Source organism: Phocoena phocoena, chromosome 15 (genome assembly GCF_963924675.1).
Source record: "Phocoena phocoena chromosome 15, mPhoPho1.1, whole genome shotgun sequence".
Taxonomy (NCBI): Eukaryota; Metazoa; Chordata; class Mammalia; order Artiodactyla; family Phocoenidae; genus Phocoena; species Phocoena phocoena.
In genome coordinates, this window is record NC_089233.1 from 62352443 (window position 1) to 62375894 (window position 23452).

Sequence of the window (23452 nt, forward strand, 5' to 3'; positions counted from 1 at the left end):
AACCTACCTAAGGAGACAAAAGACCTGTATGCAGAAAATTATAAGACACTGATGAAAGAAATTAAAGATGATACAAATAGATGGAGAGATATACCATGTTCTTGGATTGGAAGAATCAACATTGTGAAAATGACTCTACTACCCAAAGCAATCTACAGATTCAATGCAATCCCTATTCAAACTGCCATTGGCATTTTTCACAGAACTAGAACAAAAAATTTCACAATTTGTATGGAAACACAAAAGACCCCGAAGAGCCAAAGCAATCTTGAGAACGAAAAACGAAGCTGCAGGAATCAGGCTACCTGACTTCAGACCATACTACAAAGCTACAGTAATCAAGACAGTATGGTACTAACACAAAAAAACAGAAATATAGATCAATGGAACAGGATAGAAAGCCCAGAGATAAACCCACACACATATGGTCATCTTATCTTTGATAAAGGAGGCAGGAATGTACAGTGGAGAAAGGACAGCCTCTTCAATAAGTGGTGCTGGGAAAACTAGACAGGTACATGTAAAAGTATGAGATTAGATCACTCCCTAACACCATACACAAAAATAAGCTCAAAATGGATTAAAGACCTAAATGTAAGGCCAGAAACTATCAAACTCTTAGAGGAAAACATAGGCAGAACACTCTATGACATAAATCACAGCAAGATCCTTTTTGACCCACCTCCTAGAGAAATGGAAATAAAAATAAACAAATGGGACCTAATGAAACTTCAAAGCTTTTGCACAGCAAAGGAAACCATAAACAAGACCAAAAGACAACCCTCAGAATGGGAGGAAATATTTGCAAATGAAGCAACTGACAAAGGATTAATCTCCAAAATTTACAAGCAGCTCATGCAGCTCAATAACAAAAAAACAAACAACCCAATCCAAAAATGGGCAGAAGATCTAAATAGACATTTCTCCAAAGAAGATATACAGACTGCCAACAAACACATGAAAGAATGCTCAACATCATTAATCATTAGAGAAATGCAAATCAAAACTACAATGAGATATCATCTTACACCCGTCAGAAAGGCCATCATCAAAAAATCTAGAAACAATAAATGCTGGAGAGGGTGTGGAGAAAAGGGAACACTCTTGCACTGCTGGTGGGAATGTGAATTGGTACAGCCACTATGGAGAACAGTATGGAGGTTCCTTAAAAAACTACAAATAGGGGCTTCCCTGGTGGCGCAGTGATTGAGAGTCTGCGTGCTAATGCAGGGGACATGGGTTCGTGCCCCGGTCCGGGAAGATCCCACATGCCGCGGAGCGGCTGGGCCCGTGAGCCATGGCTGCTGAGCCTGTGCGTCTGGAGAGACCACAGCAGTAAGAGGCCCGCGTACCGCAAAAAAAAAAAAAAAAAAAAAAAAAACTACAAATAGAACTATCATATGACCCAGCAATGCCACTACTGGGCATATACCCTGAGAAAACCATAATTCAAAAAGAGTCATGTACCAAAATGTTCATTGCAGCTCTATTTACAATAGCCAGGAGATGGAAACAACCTAAGTGTCCATCATCGGATGAATGGATAAAGAAGATGTGGCATATATATACAATGGAATATTACTCAGCCATAGAAAGAAACGAAATTGAGCTATTTGTAATGACGTGGATGGACCTACAGTCTGTCATACAGAGTGAAGTAAGTCAGAAAGAGAAAGACAAATACCGTATGCTAACACATATATATGGAATTTAAGAAAGAAAAAAAAAAAGTCATGAAGAACCTAGGGGTAAGACAGGAATAAAGACACAGACCTACTAGAGAATGGACCTGAGGATATGGGGAGGGGGAAGGGTAAGCTGTGACAAAGTGAGAGTCACATGGACATATATACACTACCAAATGTAAAACAGATAGCTAGTGGGAAGCAGCTGCATAGCACAGGGAGATCAGCTCGGTGCTTTGTGACCACCTAGAAGGGTGGGATAAGGAGGGTGGGAGGGAGGGAGACGCAAGAGGGAAGAGATATGGGAACATATGTATATGTATAACTGATTCACTTTGTTATAAAGCAGAAACTAACACACCATTGTAAAGCAATTATACTCCAATAAAGATGTAAAAAAGAAAAAAAAAGTGAAGACTCCAATGCTGGCCTTGAAAAATTCATTTATTCTCTAGCCCCAGGTGAGTACTGGCTTATGCTGGATTTGTTTTAAAAAAAAAAAAAAAAAAAGAAGCCTTGTTTTGGTTCATTTAATTACCATGGGCTCTCTGTGGGGTTGATGAAGTGTTGGACAAAAATTAGTAACCTTTGAGTACTTATTCATTCAATCAAAAGACAGGTACACTATTCTGTACCAGACCCTGTGTGAGGAGAGCTGGGCATATAATGACCTAATTCCTACTGGATAAAATGTGGATTACTAATAGACATATCCATGTACAGGTCTCCAGAATCGCAGTGACACCCTAAATAACAAAGCATTTATCGAGGCAAACACTTTTGAGGTATTTCACCAGCTCAGCATCACCAACCATCAGCAGCTACTAGACCAGACCACAGGAAGATTCCTAACCCAAGCTGAGGTGATCAGACTCCCTCTCCTGGAAATCTGAATTGGAGCTGAAAGACACAACTTTGGTCTGTGAACAACTGGAACTACACCATGAAACACAGGAACTATAGGGCTGCTGTACTCTACCACACAGATGAAGAATCAGGAAAAGCTGGTCTGAGGAGAAGAGAAGAAAGTCTGAGCCTCAAGGGCTTCCCAGACTGGGTACAGTCCCTTCCAGACACCTGGCAGTATTCTTGCCTTTGGGCTCCACAAAACACTCCTGAAGTCTTATACAACACAGAATTATTTTTGGCTTAGACTGAATGGCTTGAACAAGTTTCCCACTGTTACTCACTACCAGAGAGTTCTAACAAACACAAATACCAAGCAATTGCTGATTTTGACACTGCCATATCCTAAGGCATGGAGCAGGACTCTCCTTTCTCAAACCTGGACTTGTGAGGAGTCACAGAAAGAGCCCTATCTCTCTCTTTCCTCTCCTCTTCAATAGCCGAAGAATGCAGCTTCACAGAAGGTTAGGTTCCCTAACTCACCCCTTATCCCATCTGTTTAGTGCTGTAAATGATGACCAGGTTCCCAAGCTTGACCACAGAAGACTACAGAACTCCAAACTTCCAAAACGCAGTACATTTCTAAGAAAGTGTGATTTTTAAAAGGACTGAAAACAAACAGTAAAATTGTTTCTAAAAATACACATATAACAGTGTTTCCAAAAAGGTGGAGCAGAAATACTTTTCACTAATCCTTTCACTAAATACAAAAATATCCTTCAGGAATGAAGAAGAAATCAAAACACTCTAAGATGAAGGAAAACAAAGAGAATGTGCTGCCAGAGTGTCTAAAGGGAGTTCTCTAAGCAAAAAGTAAACAAAAAAGAAGGAACCCTGGAACAACAGGAAGAAAGAAAAACAGACATGGTAACTTGCAAAGAAAATCCCAAGCAACCTACCCAAAAAACTCCTAGAAGTATTTAGTTCAGCGAGATCAGAGGATACAAGATAGAAATACAAAAACCAATTCTTTCTACATACTAACAGTGAACATATGGACACCCAAAATAAAAATATAGTTGCAATTACAATAGCTAAAAAGAAGAAAAAAATGGGTGTAAATCTAAGAAAACATGTACAGGATCTAGATGCTGAAAACTGCTAAAAGAAATCAAAGATCTAAATAAAGGGAGATATACTGTGCTCTAAAAAACAAAAAACAAAACAAAACAAAAATATATATACATACATACACACATAGCCTCACCCCCTCCACCAGCACCAGCTGGGTACAACCCACAAAGGTCTTGTTGGCTTTTGTTGCTTCTTCTCGGAAGACAGTGATAAGTTCCTCCAAACGCCTTAATTTTACCTCTTCTGGGATATCATCCTTCAGCCTGTGATATGCCCGTGTCTTCTATTAAAAAAAAAAAAAAAAAAAAGAGAGATGGAGGTCACCACGGACTTGTAGAATCCGTTCTTCAAACACGGAGGCAGACATGCTCATCCAATTTGCAATTTACAGACACATGTATAGGAACACAAGCCACACCACAAGGGTTCTCTAACTCTTGGGCCTTCTAAGAGAAAAAGGTAACTATACAGTGGAGCCACATTTTTACAAGGGTTAAATTCTAAATTTAGCACATGAAAATCATAGACTCAAAATTGTTCTTGATATTTTTATAGGACACAGACACTAAATAATTCATATACCAGGTTACTCAGCAGCAGTGTTTATAAAGACACAAGACGCAAAGCATAGTAAAAGTTTATCAATAGGGAACCAGTAGGGTCTTCCCTGGTGGTGCAGTGGGTAAGACTCTGCGCTCCCAATTCAGGGGGCCCAGGTTCGATCCCTGGTCAGGGAACTAGATCCCATATGCATGCCGCAACTAAGAGTCCGCATGGTGCAACTAAGAAGTCTGCATGCTGCAACTAAAAGATCCCACATGCCACAACTAAAGATCCCAGGTGCCGCAACTAAGACCCGGTGCAGCCAAATAAATAAATAAATATATTTTTAAAATTTATTTAAAAAAATAGGGAACCAGTAAAACAAATTATGGTTTATCTACACAATGGAATATTACACAGTTGTGACAAAGAATGAGATAGCTATGTATACAGATATGATTGCTCTCCAAAATATACTCTGAACAGAAATAAGCAAGGCACAGATCAACATGTATAATAACTTTGATGTAGAAAGTATACAAATGAATATATTTATAAATACATGAAATGTCTCTGGAAGGTTAAAGAAGTAGTTGCTAAGAGCAGTTGCCTTCAGGGAAGGAACTGAAAAACTAGGCAACCCAGGAAGAAAAAACAACTGCTTTGCACTGCATACTATTTTGACCTTTTGAATTTTATACCACACTCAGGTTTTACCCAGTCAAAAAAAAAAAGAAAAGAAAATGTATCCTTGAAAACCTTTTAAATCATCCAAAATCATAGTGTACATACATACATGTTTATATATACAAACACACACACTTTATATATATCTTTAGGTACACAAGCTCATAATGGAGTTGGAGAACCACTGAGCTAGACAAAAGTGGAAAGTCTATACACCAAAGTCTAGACATTCAAACCAATCTGCCTTTAAGAGAACTACCCTATCCAGAGGGAAATGAAGAATGGGTAGAGAATTCTAAAACAGATTCTCTTACAGGATTTACTCTATTCTGTCTTATTAACAACTAACCTCTACTGTGCACTTAACTATTATAAAACACTATTTTAAGTGCTTTATATATATTATCTTAAATCTCAAAATAACCTGACGAGGTTGGTATTTATGTTATCCCTTTTCACAGATAAAGAAAGCAAAAACTTTTCCCAAGGTCACACATTATTAAATGGGAAAGGCACAATGTGAGTGCTTGTTCTCATCCACTATGCTACTTGATTAAGCCTCTAGGACCTTAACCCTAATCTAGGAATTAGACTCCAAGTAAACACTCACCTTCAATGCCCATAGGATATGCTTCCACCTCACACTGAAAACTCACTTCCCAACTCTAGCATTAAAAAGAATTTCTCGGGCTTCCCTGGTGGCGCAGTGGTTGAGAGTCCGCCTGCCGATGCAGGGGACACGGGTTCGTGCCCCGGTCTGGGAAGATCCCACATGCCGTGGAGCGGCTGGGCCCATGAGCCATGGCCACTGAGCCTGCGCGTCCGGAGCCTGTGCTCCGCAACGGGAGAGGCCACAACAGTGAGAGGTCCGCGTACCGAGAAAAAAAAAAAAAAAGGCTGAGGATGGCTAGGAGGGCAACAAGGAGCCTCTGTAAAACAAATCACATCTGTTGGCCAAAAAAGAAGTTCTGCATATTAATGAAAGATTTTCGGTTTCTTTTAAAGAGAACAGTGCCCTTCCCTCCACTTTCAAATTCTGAACAACCTAAACATAATTTTAAATATTCTAATGAAGAGGAATATTAGCACAATTGTTTTTCATCTCAAATTGCTGAACTGTATAAAAGGGTAGACAGGTTTATTAGAAAAAATAAAGAAATGAATGGTAAGATCCTTGTGGTTTCTCAAGGACAGCCTCGCTGCCACTTTCTTTTCTTCCCAGCTGTCCACAATCAACCAGAAACTGGTCAGGAATGGTGTCAGTCTCAGCATAGAAGTAGCTCCTCCCCCAGCCCAGGACTCACCTGTCTCATGCTATAGGCAAAGAGGAAGCCCGTGTTGTACTGAACTTCCTGAAGCAAAGACACTGTCTGGAGGTGATCTTCCTCCGTCTCACCACAAAAGCCAGCGATGAAATCGCTGCTGAGGCTCACACCTGTGACACACAACAAAAGACAGCATGTCACTGCTGCTTACCTTTAAGAGAAGCCTTTGGTACCTGTGGATTACGGAGGGAAGGATAGAGACTGTAAGGCCTTCCCTGGAGCTAGCTAACCCGTGTGCAAGTAAAACGGAACAGTTATTATAGAGCAAGGAGGTAAAGGCCTGCTCATCAACAAGGTTCCCATGCCAGAGCCTGGCTTCTCAGTCTACATTCCCCTCAGTGCTAGAAAAGGTATTTTTCACTTCAAATATTGGATTTAGGGACACAGTAGGAGTCCGTATTTTCAAATTTGTCCTGCTTTAACTTTTTTTAATTTAATTTTTATCTTATATTGGGGTATATTTGATTTACAATGTTGCGTTAGTTTCAGGTGCACAGCAAAGTGATTCAGTTTTACATATACATATATCCATTCTTTTTCAGATTCTTTTCCCATATATTTAGGTATTACAGAATATTGAGTAGAGTTCCCTGTGCTATACAGTAGGTCCTTGTTGATTATCTGTTTTATGAATTCCACTTATAATTGACATCATATGTTATTTGTCTTTGTCTGACTTACTGCACTTAGTATGATAAACTCTTGGTCCATCCACACTGCTGCAAATGGCATTATTTCATTCTTTTTTATGGCTGAGTAATATTCCATTGTATATATGTACCACACCTTCTTTATCCATTCCTGTCGATGGACATTTAGGTTGCTTCCATGTCTTGGATACTGTAAATAATGCTGCAATGAACACTGGGTGCATGCATCTTTTCGAATTATGGTTTTCTTGGGATATATGCCCAGGAGTAAGATTACTGGATCATATGGAAGCTCTATATATAGTTTTTTAAGGAACATCCAAACTGGTTGTACCAATATGGAGGTTGCCTCCATAGTGGTTGTCTCCATATGGTTGTCTCCACAGTAGCTGTACCAATTTACATTATCATCAACAGTGTAGGAGGGTTCCCTTTTCTCCACACTCTCTCCAGCATTTATTGTCGGAAGATTTTTTGATGATGGCCATTCTGACCAGTGTAAGGTGATACCTTATTGTAGTTTTGATTTGCATTTCTCTGACAATTAGCAATGTTGAGCAGCTTTTCATGAGCTCTTTGGCCATCTGTATGTCTTCTATGGAGAAATGTCTATTTAAGTCTTCTGCCCATTTTTGGATTGGGCTGTTTGTTTTTTGATACTAAGCTGCACGAGCTGTTTGTCTGTCTTGGAGATTAATCCCTTGTCGGTCGCTTCGTTTGCAAATATTTTCTCCCATTCTGTGGCTTGTCTTTTCGTTTACGGTTTCCTTTGCTGTACAAAAGCTTTTTAAGTTGAATTAGCTCCCATTTGTTTATTTTTGTTTTTATCTTCATTACTTTAGGAAGTGGATCCAAAAAAGATATTGCTGCAGGAATTCCCTGGTGGTCCAGTGGTTAGGACTTGGCGCTTTCACTGCCATAGCCTGGGTTCAATCCTTGGTTGGGGAACTAAGATCTCTCAAGCCATGTGGCATGGCCAAAAAAAAAGATACTGCTGCCATGTATGTCAAAGAGTGTCCTGTCTATGTTTTCCTCTAAGAGTTTTATAGTATCCAGTCTTACATTTGGGTCTTTAAACCATTTTGAGTTTATTTTTGTGTATGGTGTTAGAGAATGTTCTAAATTCATTCTTTTACATGTAGCTGTCCAGTTTTCCCAGCACCACTTACTGAAGAGACTGTCTTTTCTCCACTGTATATTCTTACCTCCTTTGTCATAGATTAATTGACCATAGATGTGTGCGTTTATTTCTGGGCTTTCTATCCTGTTCCAATGATCTATATTTCTGTTTTTGTGCCAGTACCATACTCTTTTGATGACTGTAAGTTTTTGTATAGTCTGAAGTCAGGGAGCTTGATTCCTCCAGCTCCATTTTTCTTTCTCAGGATTGCTTTGGATATTCGGCATCTTTTATGTTTCCATATAAATTTTAAAATTGCTTGTTCTAGTTCTGTGAAAAACGCCATTGGTAATTTGATAGGGATTGCACTGAATCTGTAGATTGCCTTGGGTAGTATAATCATTTTGACAATATTGATTCTTCCAATCCAAGAACGCAGTATATCTTTCCATCTGTTTGTGTCATCTTCAATTTCTTTGATCTTATAGTTTCTTAACTTTCGTCTGATAGTGTTTTATAGTTTTCAGAGTACAGGTCTTTTGCCCATTAGGTAGGTTTATTCCTAGGTATTTTATTCTTTTTGATGCAATGGTAAATGGGATTGTTTAATTTCTCTTTCTGATCTTTTGTTGCTAGTGTATAGAAATGCAACAGATTTCTGTACATTAATTTTGTACCCAGCAACTTTACCACATTCATTGATGAGCTCTAGTAGTTTTCTGGTAGCATCTTTAGGATTTTCTGTGTATAGCATCATGTCATCTGCAAACAGTGACAGTTTTACTTCTTCTTTTCCAATCTGGATTCCTTTTATTTCTTTTTCTTCTCTGATTGCCATGGCTAGGACTTCCAAAACTGTGCTGAATAAAAGTGTCTTGTTCCTTGGGGTTCCCTGGTGGCGCAGTGGTTGAGAGTCCGCCTGCCGATGCAGGGGACATGGGTTCGTGCCCCGGTCTGGGAAGATTCCACATGCCACAGAGCGGCTGGGCCCGTGAGCCATGGCTGCTGAACCTGTGCGTCCGGAGCCTGTGCTCCGCAACAGGAGAGGCCACAACAATGAGAGGCCCACGTACTGCAAAAAAAAAAAAAAATTAAAAAAAAAAAAAAAAAGTGTCTTGTTCCTGATCTTAGAGGAAATGCTTTCAGCTTTTCACCCTTAAGTATGATGTTAGCTGTGGGTTTGTCATATATAGCCTTTATTATGTTGTTAGGTTCCCTCTATGCCCACTTTCTGGAGAGTTTTTATCACAAATGGGTGTAGAATTTTGTCAAAAGCTTTTTCTGCATCTACTGAGATGATCACATGGTTTGTACTCTTCGGTTTCTTTTTTTTTTTTTTTTTTTTTTTGTGGTACACGGGCCTCTCACCGTTGTGGCCTCTCCCGTTGTGGAGCACAGGCTCCAGATGCGCAGGCTCAGCGGCCATGGCTCACGAGGCCAGCCACTCCGCGGCATGTGGGATCTTCCCAGACCGGGGCACGAACCCGTGTCCCCTGCATTGGCAGGCGGACTCTCAACCACTGCGCCACCAGGAAAGCCCCTACTCTTCAGTTTCTTAATGTGGTATATCACACTGATTTGTGGATATTGAAAAAAATCCTTACATCCCTGGGATAAATCCCACTTGATCATGGTATATGATCCTTTCAATGTACTGTTGGATTCAGTTTGCTAGTATTTTGTTGAGGATTTTTGCGTCTATGTTCATCAGTGATATTGGCCTGTAATTTTCTTTTTGTGGTATCTTTGGTTTTGGAATCAGGGTGATGGTGGCCTCACAGGATGAGTTTGGGAGTGTTCCTTCCTCTGCAATTTTTTGGAATAGTTTCAGAAGGATAAGTGTTAACTCTTCTCTAAATGTTTGACACAATTTGCCTGTGAAGCCAGCTTGTCCTGGATTTTTGTTTGTTGGAAGTTTGGGGGGTGGGTTTGTCTGTCTATCTATCTATCTATTTATTTATTGCTGCGTTGGGTCTTCGTTGTTGTGTGCAGGCTTTCTCCAGTTGTGGCAAGCAGGGGCTACTCTTCGTTGCAGTGTGCAGGCTTCTCATCGCAGTGCCCTCTTCTGTTGTGGAGCACAGGCTCTAGGCACGTGGGCTTCAGCAGTTATGGCATATGGGCTCAGCAGTTGTGGCCCACGGGCTCTAGAGCACAGGCTCAGTAGATGTGGCACACGGGCTTAGCTGCTCCAGGGCATGTGGGATCTTCCCGGACCAGGGCTCAAACCCCCATCCCCTGCTTTGGCATGTGGATTCTTAACCACTGTGCCACCAGGGAAGTCCCTTGTTGGAAGTTTTTTAATCACAGTTTCAATTTCAGTACTTGCAATTGGACTGTTCATATTTTACTTCTTCCTGGTTCAGACTTGGAAGATTTTACCTTTCTAAGAACTCATCCATTTCTTCTAGGTTGTCCATTTTATTGGCAAATAGTTGCTTGTAGTAGTCTCTTATGATCCTTTGTATTTCTGTGGTATCAGTTGTAACTTCTTCATTTTCATTTCTTTTTTTTTTTGGCTGTGCTACATGGCATATGGAATCTTAGGGATCTTAGTTCCCCAACCAGGAACAAACCCTTGCCCCCTGCAGGGGAATCAAGGAGTTCTAACCACCGGATTGCCAGGGAATTCCCTCATTTCTGATTTTATTGATTTGAGCCCTTTCCCTTATATTCTTATATATAAGCCAAAGGTTTATCAATTTTGTTTATCTTTTCAAAGAACCAGGTTTAGTTTATCTTTTCTGTTGTTTTCTTCATCTCTATTTCATTTATTTCTGCTCTGATCTTTAAGATTTCTTTCCTTCTGCTAACTATGGGTTTTGTTTGTTCTCCTTTCTCTAGTTGCTTCTGGTGTAAGGTTAGGTGGTTTGAGGTTTTTCTTGTCTCCTAAGGTAAGATTATATTGCTATAAACTTCCTTCTTAGGGACTTCCCTGGTGCCGCAGTGGTTAGGACTCTGCGCTCCCAATGCTGGGGGCCCGGGTTCGATCACTGGTCAGGGAGCTATATCCCACACACATGCCACAACTAAGAGTTCACATGCCACAACTAAGGAGCCCGTGTGCTCCAACTAAGGAGCCAGTGAACCGCAACTAAGGAGCCCACCTGCCACAACTAAGCCCTGGCACAACCAAATAAAAATAAATAAATAAATTTTAAATAAATAAATAAATAAATAAACTTCCCTCTTAGAACTGCTTTTGCTGTGTCCCAAAAGTTTTAGATCATCATGTTTTCATTTTCATTTGTATCTAGGAATTTTTTGATTTCCTCTTTGATTTCTTCAGCAATCCATTTTTTAGCCTCCATGTGTTTGTGTTTTTTACAGTTTTTTTCTTGTAGTTGATTTCTAATCTCACAATGTTGTGGCTAGAAAAGGTGCTTGATATGACTTCAGTTTCCTTAAATTTCCCATGGTTTGCATGACCCAGCATGCAATCTATCATGAAGAATGTTTCAGTACCTCATCCAAACATATACTTTTGAAGTTAAACACAATGTTCCAACACACTTTAATTTATTTAATTATCCCAACAATCCAATAAGGTGAGTACTATTAACTCCATGTTACAGATGAGAAAACTGCAGCCCAGAGAACCTCCACACTATCCTGTCCCATCCAAATGAAAGTATTGGTACAGAACACAAGTTACAATAATTAGAAATTTGTAAAACAATGTAGACATTGTCAACAAATCTAAACTAAAAGACTTACAGAGTAATTTTATTCGGAGGAAGGGAAAAGAGAAAGGGGAGTAAGGGTTACGATAACAAGAAAGGAATTACCTCTAAGTACACATTTTTAAAGATATCAATTGCTCCCAAATCAGAACTAATTTAGACTATAACTTTGCCAGCTAACGAGCTGGAACGAGGTTTCTCTCATGTGTTCAGAAACACAAAGACTATAGAAAAGGAATCCCTTTAGTACCTGAGGCCACAAGCTAATCCACACCTCTGAGTATATCTAGCAAGACCAAGATATTAAAAAATCGGAAAGAAGAGAAAGAGAGAAAGGAAAAGGAGCAAAGGAAGTGAGAAAGTTGACACAAGTACTACCACAGGTGTTGCCTGTATCTGACCAAGAAGACTGGGGTCACTGGTAGAGTAACGTGCTAAGCAAAATATGTTTCTTAAACGTACCTGGGATAGACTCTCTGATATGACGAATTAACTCCACATAAGCTTCTCTTGAATATCTGCAATAAAGTACAAAAAGAAAACGCTTAGATGAACCAATCTTCTTTAAATGAATGCTATAATGAACTAATCACATGTAATTACTTCTCATTCACATAGGACAGTACAAGAGTAAGTATCCAGAAGAGTCCTTTTGATCCAAATCCTGTACTATAACCTAATCCAAAGCCTATAAAATTTTAATTCAAGAACATAAATTACTCTAAATAGATGTTTTTATTTAACTAAGAAATGAAGATAAATTAACATTTAATATCTCTAAAACTCTTTGCCAATGTGGAATACAAGGAAATGACTAGTTCCATACAGCTTGCCATTTGTCACATGATCCTTTCAGTCTTATCTTTGCTATACTTACTATTCCCAAAGTGAGTGAATACATGGAGCTATATTTAAATTCTAAGACCTAAAAACCTTTAATGTTAAAAGCTAAAGGATTAAAATCTCAGTGTGCCACACAGTAGGTGCTTAATAAAACACATGCTAAACAAATGAAATGAGTGATCTAGTCCTCGGTCTATACTTATAGAATGAACAGAAGCAAGTTATAATGTCCATGGGTTTACTCATGTAATAAATATTTAGTGAGCAGCTACTGTGTGCCACACACTACACTAGGTTCTTAGACACTGCTTGGTCCTTAAGGAAACATGGAAAGGTATGGGGTGCCCCCACCCCCCACCCCGCAAGCAAGTCTGACCCCCTCCGCATGGCCTCCAATACACGGCTGCTTCCACTCTGGGCTGGTAGGTGGATCTGTTTACAGATATTGTCTCTCTCGTGAATCAGTTGCAGAACCTGATCAAATAGAACACATTAAAGGTCATCAAAGTCACACCAAAGAATCTTGCAGAAAGGAATACCACCCCCCACTGTTTCTCCACCAAGGTTAATTTTTGAGAATTAAGAGGCTGACTAAACCAAACATATAAATTACCGAAAATCTTTACTTTGCTCAATCCACGTTCTGTCTGTCCCAGACATTTCACCTGATAGCACCTCTGCTTTCAAAGAGTGAAGAAAGTAAGCAGAGGTCAGATTCAAGCCATGGGGCTATACAGGGGTAGTGCCAACAGAGGCAAGAAAGGAAAAACAGCATTTGTTTCATCCAGCTTACAAACTAATTAGCCACTTTAAAAGATACCATCAAGAAACTAAAACTAGGGCTTCCCTGGTGGCCCAGTGGTTGAGAGTCCGCCTGCCGATGCAGGGGACATGGGTTCGTGCCCCGGTCCGGGAAGATCCCACATGCCACGGAGTGGCTGGGCCCATGAGCCATGGCCACTGAGCCTGCGCATCCGGAGCCTGTGCTCCGCAATGGGAGAGGCCACGACAGTGAGAGGCCTCACTCTCTTTGTATTACAAAGTGGCCTCACTTTGTAATACAAAATACTGACATGATTTGTATTAAGAATACATAAAGAACTTTCACAACTCAATAAGACAAATAACACAGAGGGGAAAAAGTAGGGGTGGGGCCAAAAGACAGACATTTCACCAACACAAAAAACCTTCCAAAAAAAGGTTTCACACGTGAGCTACATACTACATGCCAAGCATATTGCCGAGTACGTTCTACCTGTTATATCTATTTCTCAATAACCCAAAGCAGGAAGTGATTATTAACCATTTTACAAACAAAAATGACAAGTTGAAAAGGTCACCCCTACTGGTAAAGCAGTGGAAGAGCCAGGACTGAACTCAGCTCTGAGGCCAAAGTCTAGACTGTTTCACACTGCATCACACTGCCCCCCCACCTGCCCTTCCCACAACATCCTGTAATAAAACCTCTCTCCACACAGCCCTCATGGTCCCACTGGTGGTCTTAGTATCAGTCCTTTACTTGCCCCCACCTCGGGAGACTTCAAATCTTTCCAAAGGATGGGTAGATTCAGAGGGCAATATATAGTAATACACCACAGGATCCCCTGATCCTCTGAGGACGGATGTCTCTGCTGCATGCTACTGGCTGCAGCCTTTGGCATGCTTAAGGATACTGATGTCAGTTCGACACACTAAACTCTCAATACTCACCTCATCAGGAAAGTCCTTGGGGTGGGGAGAGGTGAAACGAATCCTCATTTCAGGATCTATTCTGGAGACCTGATCCAGAAGGTAAGCAAAACGAAGGCCCCCTTGCTTGGCTTTATAGTTGGTAGAAAAGCCACGGCTAAGGTTGGTGGACACTGCATTGTTGAACTGGACCTCTGAATTGTCCCGAAAACTATTAACATTCTGACCAAGGAGTGTCACTTCTTTCAGCCCCTGAAAAACGGAAAATAAATATACTGGAAGCAATTTTAAAACATGTTTGGCAGCTTCATACCAAATCTCTAAGTAAAATTAGCTAAACCTACCAAGAGCCATCCATAAATGTACTCTGTCTTTAACCCAATAATTTCATGCTTGGGCACCTTGTCTGAAGAAATGAACTTCAGAATAAAACCTTACGTAAAAAATCTTCAAAGCATTTTTTAGAATAGCAAAAAAGCTGGATTCAAGCCCCATGTTCAATAATAATGGCTAATTGATAACACCCAAAATCAAGTTATGACACCATTCTGTCCACTGAATGTTATATAACCATCACCTATGAAGTATTCTTGCCAAAAACATTTAGTCTAAATCCCATCAAGCTTTTACACCTAACTTCCAGTTTACCAGAATTCAGGGCAATATTTTAAATGACAACATGAGGAAGCAATCAGCCAAACCCAGACATGTCTAATGCATCATTTAAGACACACAACAAAAAAGTGAAAGGGGGGCTTCCCTGGTGGCGCAGTGGTTGAGAGTCCACCTGCCGATTCAGGGGACACGGGTTCATGCCCTGGTCTGGGAAGATCCCACATGCAGCAGGGCAGCTGGGCTCATGAGCCATGGCCGCTGAGCCTGCGTGTCCGGAGCCTGTGCTCCGCAACGGGAGAGGCCACAACAGTGAGAGGCCCGTGTACCGCAAAAAACAAACAAACAAACAAACAAAAAAAAAAAAAGTGAAAGGACTGTTTTAGATTAAGAGAGTTTGAAGAAATATTACAATACAATCAAACAAAACTGTACAAATCTTGATAGGATCTTGGTTTGAAAACAGAACAGTAACAAGATATTTTTGGATAAATTAATAAATTTTGAATATGGGCTGTGTGTTAGAGAATATTAGTTAATTGTTAAATTTCCTACAAATGATAATGGTATTATGGTTATGAAGGGGAAAATTCTTTATTCTGAGAAGATACATACTGACGGATGCAGGGCAAAGTGGCCTGATGACTACCACTTACTTTCAAATGGTTCAGAAAAAATATATTTATATATCTACAGAGGTAGGCAGATAAAGGACATATGACAAAATATTAATAATCATGTTTATTAGACTAGTCTTTCAACCTGTCTGTTTGAAAATTTGCATTGTAAAAGTTCAGAAAGAAGAATAATGGTTTCTATAAAGACTATTTTTTATAATTTTATTTTGACATAACTTCAAACTTATAGAAAAATTGCAATGGTGTAAAAAACTACCAGGACTTCCCTGGTGGTCCAGTGGTTAAGAATCCGCTTTCCAATGCTAGGGAAGCAGGTTCAATCCCTGGTCAGGGAATTAAGATGCCACATGCTGTGGGGCAACTAAGCCCGCGCTGCAACTACTGAGCTTGCGCACTCTGGAGCCCACGCACCACAACTGGAGAGCCCACGTGCCATAACTAATGAGCCCAAGTGCTCTGGAGCCCGCATGCCACAACTAGAGAGAAACTCGCACACCGCAACAAAGAGCCCATGCGCCACAATGAAAAGATCCCACATGCCACATCTAAGACCCAACACAGCCAAATAAATAAATTATTTATTTTTAATTAAAAAAAAAAAAAAACTCCCACATACTATTTGCCCAGATTCAATAACTGTTAACATTGTGTCCTATTTCTTTATTATTCACATTCACACCTCATGTATATACTTTGTCTCTCTACACACACACGCAAGCACACATTTTTCTAAGTCTTCTGAGAATAAGTTGCAAACATCATACTCTTTTACTTCTAAATATTTCAACATATAGGAATATTTTCTTATATAACAGTAGTCACAGGACAATTATCAAAATCAGAAATATTGATAATATTATCTAATCCACATTCCATAAGCCAAATTTTCACCAACTGTCCTATGTCCTTTATAACTTTTTTTCTTAATCTTTATTCAGCAACGGCATGTCTAGAAATTTATCTTATAGATATAACTATTAAGATGGACAAAGATTAATGCATAGAGATGTACTTCTACACAGCACTGTTTTAACAGAGGAAGAACTGAAAGCAAATCGAAAGCTGCTGTCCTACAAGTAAATCATAGTGCATCCATACCAAGGAAGGCCACACAACTACAAAAATAAATTAAAAGCTGTTAATGACATGAGAAAATGTTCACACCATCACAGACAGGATACAACCTTGCTTAGGCAATGACATCACAATCACATTAAAATATGTAATTTTTTTTTTTTTTTTGCAGTATGTGAGCCTCTCACTGCTCTGGCCTCTCCCGTTGCGGAGCACAGGCTCCAGATGCGCAGGCTCAGCGGCCATGGCTCACGGGCCCAGCCGCTCCGCGGCATATGGTATCTTCCCGGACCGGAGCACGAACCTGTGTCCCCTGCATCGGCAGGCGGACTCTCAACCACTGCGCCACCAGGGAAGCCACATATGTAATTTTTTTAAACATTTTTTTTCCCCTGATTAGAATCCCACTCCAGGACCATGCAATACATTTAACTGTCAAAACCCGAGTCTCCATAAAGACTATTTATTTTTACAAGTTGTGACATAATGTTAGCTTAAAAAAACAGGGTATACTAAATGCAACATGGATCCTGGACTGGATCCAGAAAGAAGACATTAGTGGGGAAACTGGCAAAATCAGAATAAAGTCTGAAGTTAGTTAACGATAATATACCAATGCTAATCTTTTAGTTGTAAGAAATGTACCAAAGTTAAGTGAGATGTTAACATTAGAGGTAACTATCTTTGCAACTTTTCTTACAGAAAAGTTTGAAGTTATTCCAAACCAGAAATTTTTTTTAAAAGATAGTGATATAAAACTAAGTAGGGCTTCCCTGGTGGCGCAGTGGTTGAGAGTCTGCCTGCCGATGCAGGGGCCGCGGGTTCGTGCCCCGGTCTGGGAGGATCCCATGTGCCGCGGAGCGGCTGGGCCCGTGAGCCATGGCCGCTGAGCCTGCGCGTCCGGAGCCTGTGCTCTGCAACGGGAGAGGCCACAACAGTGAGAGGCCCACGTACCGCAAAAAAAAAAAAAAAAAAAAAAAAAACTAAGTAAAACACACACATATAAAGAGATGTAATGACCAAATGAAAAAAGAGTTATGGGACAATTGGGAAAATTTGAATATGCGTGGACTAAAATGAAAAGATATTTAGCATTTTTTGTTAATCCTCTTAGAGGAATTAATGGTATTGAAAATATCCTTATTTTTTTTTAGGGATGCACAATCCCTTAAGGGTGAAATGTCATGCTGTACTCTGAGATACTTAACAACAAAAAAAATAAAGTAAATATAGCAAAATGTAACGATTATTAAATTTCAGGGACTTCCCGGGCAGTCCAGTGGGTGGGACTCCACGCTTCCACTGCAGGGGACACAGGTTCAATCCCTGGTCAGGGAACTAAGATCCCACATGCTGCGGGGCAACTAAGCCCACGCGCTGCAACAAAAGATCCTGCATCCCACAACGAAGGTCCCAAGTGCCACAACTAAGACACGATGCAGCCAAATTAATTAATTAATTTTTAAAAACACACACACACAATGCAGAATCTTAATTTTTCATAAGTCAGTGTCTTTGAATTCACTAAGATTCACTTTAATGTTATTAAGTTCCTTCTTTTATATGCAAATACCCTAGAAAAGTTAGGGGGTTTTTGTCATCACCTCAGTCTATTTAAACAGAATATCTCCTTACCAAAGGAGTGAGTTTTGGTACTACTGGGGAGCTGGAAGGGGAGAGGAAGGAGACCACTTTAGACCACTTTGGATAGCACTGGGTGAGGTAAGGTATGAAGAATACTCACAGTGCCTGTAAGCAGCCAGAGACCGAATCAGGGAACTGAGAATCTGGGGATGGGAGAAGAGAAGAGAGCATGCCCGAGTGCACAAACAAAGGCAAACTGTTGACTTAGAACTGGAGCAGGGGCTAGCCTCCCATGGTTCCTAAGCCAAGCAAGTAAGAAAACACAGAGACTCAAGTGGAAGAAAAGCTCTGTATTCCCACCTATTGTCCTCTTTTGCAGGGCTGGAATATTAGGGCCTAGAGTTAGGGAGAGACCTCAAGGGCTGAGGGACCAGCTCCCAATAGGAGGAAGGCAGGAGATATCTCCCCTCTGGCCTCTGATCTGATTCACTACCCTCACCTAAACTCTGTCCCCCAACCAGTGAGCTGGCTCAGTGATAAAATGAACAAGAGATTTGGGAATAGCCTAGAATACAAAGACAGACTAATAAATCATTCTCTAAAAACTTACTAAGTGCCAGTAACAACTGTCCTTCCAGTAACAGTCCTTCCAATAACCTAGCAAAGAAGGTATCTACCCTCTTTTCATAGATGGGGAAACCGTGTTTTGAAGAAGATAGTTAAGTGACCTATGCCAGGGCATCAAGCCAGAGAATGGTGGAGCCAGAATTCACAATCATCTGACTCACGCTCTCTCCATTCTACTGTCCTGCCGCCCAAGCAAACCTCTCAGTGGATCTGCCTATAATTCCTGGGCAGCAAACCCAAGATGTATACCCAGGTATTTCCTTCTGGCCAGGTATGGTTCTAAACTTGTACAGCTTAGAGACAGCACAGGCTGCAAAACTAGAAAGGTTGTCCTCATCCTCCCACAAACACGCTCACAGTAAGAAGGGCTGGAGAATTTTTCACCTGCTCAGAAAGCTTCCTCACTTCCTCCAGAATGGAGGCAACAGGCCGACTCCTCTCCCGGCCACGTGTGAAAGGAACAATGCAGTAGCTGCACATGTTGTCACAGCCTCGCATGATAGACCTGGGGAGGAAAGCACCAGAACTTAGTAACAGGAGCAGGATGGCCTGGTCCAACCCAAGGAGCAGCTCCCTTGGCATTATCCTTTGGCTCTGAATTCTCTTGGCAACAGGCTCACACTGGACCAATCGGAGATCTAAGAAGCAATAAAGCAGACATTTTTTATCTTTAAAAACTATTATGGGGAGTTCCCTGGTGGCCTAGTGGTTAGGATTCCAGGCTTTCACTGCCACGGCCTGGGTTCGATCCCTGGTCGGGGAAATGAGATCCCACAAGTTGCAAAACACGGCCAAAAAAAAAAATTATTATGTGTTAATCATACAGATATAAACCAAACTGTAACTGGTGGATGCAGTGGTTACCCTAAGGGATCGCAGTGGCGAATGAATGGGTTGCAGACGTACCGCACCTGGACTTTCTGTTTATATTTACATATTTTTGAACTCTTTAAATCTAGACCAGAAAAAAATAAATACTATAAAGAGTGTATTAGGGGGCTTCCCTGGTGGCACAGTGGTTGAGTCTGCCTGCCGATGCAGGGGACACGGGTTCGTGCCCAGGTCCGGGAAGATCCCAGATGCCGTGGAGTGGCCGGGCCCGTAAGCCATGGCCGCTGAGCCTGCGCGTCCGGAGCCTGTGCTCCGCAACAGAAGAGGCCACAACTGTGAGAGGCCCGCGTACCACAAAAAAAAAAAAAAAAAGAGTGTATTAGAAATGGAGACCTTGGATTTAAAACACAAGGTTCTGCATCTCTCACTCATTCCTGATCCAAATGCTAAGTATCTAAGTTACATCACCCTCTTTCATTGCATCATGTATATAAAAGCCTAAATTTATCTTAAGGAAATAATGATGGATAGATGTATAGTAAAGATGTTCACTGAAGGACTGTTAAATAAATGTTAGCTATTAATTTTTATAAAGCATTCCAACAACAGTATTGGACAGCCATTAAAATGAGAGGTTGGCAAACTTTTTCCGTAAAAAAACAGATGGTAAATATTTGAGGTTTTGCAGACTATACAGTAGAGACTCATCCTCCTCACAACTACTCAATTCTGATATTGTAGTGGCAAAAGCAGCCACAGATAATATATAAACAAATGGGTATGGCTGTATTACAATAAAACTTTATTTACAAAAATAGGCTATAAGCCTATTTGCCAATCTGTTAGAGAAAATTTCATGACATAACAAATGTACATTATTTTAAATATGAAAAGGTTATAAAACCAAGTACACCAAGAGCCAATTTTTATAAATATACACAAAGCATACACATACAAACACAGAAGAAAGAACAGAGTGATACACACCAAACTGATAATAGTGTTTTATCATTAGCTGGTAGGAGTATAGGTAATTCTTACTCTCTTCTTTATGTTTTTCTATCTTTCCACATATTCTTCAACAAACATGAACTATTTTGTCATCAGATCTTCTTTTTTTAACTTAAAAGATCAGAGGAGGGGACAAAAAGATCCTGAAAGCTCTAGATATTTTAAGTGAAAAAAATAATAAGAGTATAGAAGGGAGGGTAGGAAAGATTCCATATTATATACATGAATGCATGTGCAAAGAATACCTCTGAAAGGATTATATAAGAAACTCCTAACATGGCTGCCTCTGAGAGGGAGCCTAGGAGACTGAGGATGACAGGTGTGAGGGAGTCTTACTATGCCATCTTTTGTCTTCAGTTTTTTGTACTATGTGCATTAATTTTTTTAATGTAATAAAAATTAACATGTTATTTTAAAAGTAAGAAAGGAGAAGCTAGCTGACTCCCCATCTCTTGGTCAGTGACTCACACAAAAGCAGAAGTGGCACTGGGGCTCATCTGGACTGGCAAGACATCAGCATAGGTCTCATCCATAGAGAGCAGAACATTGGCAGCTTTCTGGCCTGACTCGGCAACAGCAAGCAGCCGAGGAAGGTCCCTGTAGGCATCTGGACCAGCCAAAATATCCACCGTTTTCTCTCTGTTGAGGATCTCCTCCTTCAATCTCTCAGCCATGCAGCCTGGGAGGGAAAAGAAATAAGCTAAGACCTGTTCCCAAATTCATCTCGTCTCACTTCTTTTTAGTACACATTCTCTCCAGCTGGATGAGAGACCAGGTCACAGAAACTTCTCTAAGAGTTTAGCAGCATCCCTCAAATTTGCCCAACACTTCTATACCTCTGGAACCTGCATATTCCTATATAAGAAAACCACAGGAAAAGAGCTCTATAGCAATTCAATTAAATGCCTGGAAAAAATGAAACCACCATCCAAAAACCTTTCTAGACATGAACCACCTCTTTTTTCAATTGAAAATTACTTGGTGCTACAAATAAAAACTATTTTGTGTCAGGAACTTGATTTATTAAAATAAAACTTATTTATATACATCTGCACTTACACACTTTATCCCTCTTGTTGCCCATAATACTTATTAAAACCTATAAGAAATGAGTTATCCATCTACGCTGGTATCTTCCATAATCAAGAATACCACTATTAGTAAAACTATACAATTTAAAAACCCATTATTAAAAAAAAACCTTTAAAAACACTGGTTTAAGAACTATTCTTGGCTGTACAACCGTGTATAGCAGCATCATTCACAATAGCCAAAAAGTGGAAGCAATCTGAGCGTCCATAAACAGATGTGATATATACATACAATGGAATATTATTCAGCCTTAAAAAGGAAGGAAAGTCTGACACAAGCTACAGCCTGGATGAACCTTGAGGGTATTATGCTAAGTGAAAAAAGCCAGTCACCAAAATGTTGTATGATTCCATTTATACGAAGTACCCAGAGCAGTAAAATTCACAGAGGCAGAGAGTAGAATGGTGGTTGCCAGGGACTGAAGTGAGGGAGGAATGGGGAGTCATTACTTAATTGGTGTGGAGTTTCAGTTTGGGAAGATGAAAAAGATCCTGAAATGGACGGAGGTGATGGCTGCACAACAATGTGAATGTACTTAATACCACTGGACTGTTCATCTAAAAGGGTCCGAACAGTAAACTTTATGTTACATATACTTTACCACAATTAAAAAAAAAAAACTATTTGGGGGATTTCTGACATTCCTAACAGATATATACCCAGGGGCTTCTATAATGAAGGAACTGGAATGGAACAAAACATTCTAGCTAATCTTTCCATCCTCCTGCATCACTTAGTACATTAATCTGTGTAATAAAGGATATGCTCCAACCTGTGTTTCGACCCATCATCACCAAGAATTAATTTAACTATTCCACAATGGACACAGTCTATTTTAAGGTTAAGTACATTGACTAAATTCTGGGACCATGAGGGTACAGAATATTTATTTTTGAAATATTCCTCCCAGCTATCTATACCAGAGCTGTCCAATAGAACTTTCTAAGACAATGGTAATGTGCTGTATCTACACTGTTCAAACTGGTAGCACTAGTCAAGTGTGGCTACTGAGCAGTCGATATGTGGCTAGTGAGACTGAAGAAGTGAATTTTTAATATTATTTAAGTGTAATTAAATTTAAATGACCACAAGTGACTAGTGGCTATTATACTGGTCAGTGAATAATTAGATCTTCACTTGGGCATGCTTCAGGAGTCAAGATAAAAGGTGCCTACGTGGTAAATTCAAGCGGCCCCTTCAGACTCCAAACTCTCTCCTGTCCACTACTCTGCGCCACCATGAGCCCCATCAGCCTAGTGAGGACAGATCACTTTCTGAGTACAGTACCTATTACTTTAAGGCACTAAGAAAAGCCCTCTTATGAGCTTTATCTCATTTAATCCTACAGCCTCTGACATTAAGTATAAGAGTTGAACGGCATGTATAAGATTGTATAAGATTTCTTCACCACTGGGAATCCAGCCTCTAAGGGAAATCCTAGCATATAAAGCTACATGGAGCCCAAGTCTCACAAAACTCACAAAATCTGCAAATTACCAGATACCTAGAATCCCAATCCTCAGAGGCACTCGGGAGCGGAGCCGTTTTGACTTCAAGGATTTGAGCTGATGTAAACGATTCCAGATGGTCTGTTCAGCCTTCTCCCTGCAGAGGTCAAAAAAGGTAGACCTGAACCTGAAAATAAACTACAAAGCAATCTAAAAGAGCAAGAAAATGGGAAGAATGGGAATTCCCTGGCAGTATAGTGGTTAGGACTCCATGCTTTCACTGCAAAGACACAGGTTCAATCCCTGGTTGGGGAACTAAGATCCTGAAAGCCA

At 40.3% G+C, this 23452-nt stretch overlaps 1 protein-coding gene across 1 annotated transcript in view; it reads right to left on the reverse strand.

Annotated features, from left to right (window-relative positions):
- The window catches only part of CDK5RAP1 (CDK5 regulatory subunit associated protein 1), a 42224-nt gene that overhangs the window by 14314 nt on the left and 4458 nt on the right, over window positions 1–23452 (reverse strand). The window contains 8 exon segments of the mRNA XM_065891992.1: window positions 3799–3948; window positions 6200–6330; window positions 12133–12188; window positions 12890–12987; window positions 14224–14454; window positions 19122–19242; window positions 21048–21258; window positions 23176–23276. Coding sequence (XP_065748064.1) covers window positions 3799–3948; window positions 6200–6330; window positions 12133–12188; window positions 12890–12987; window positions 14224–14454; window positions 19122–19242; window positions 21048–21258; window positions 23176–23276 — 1099 coding nt within the window.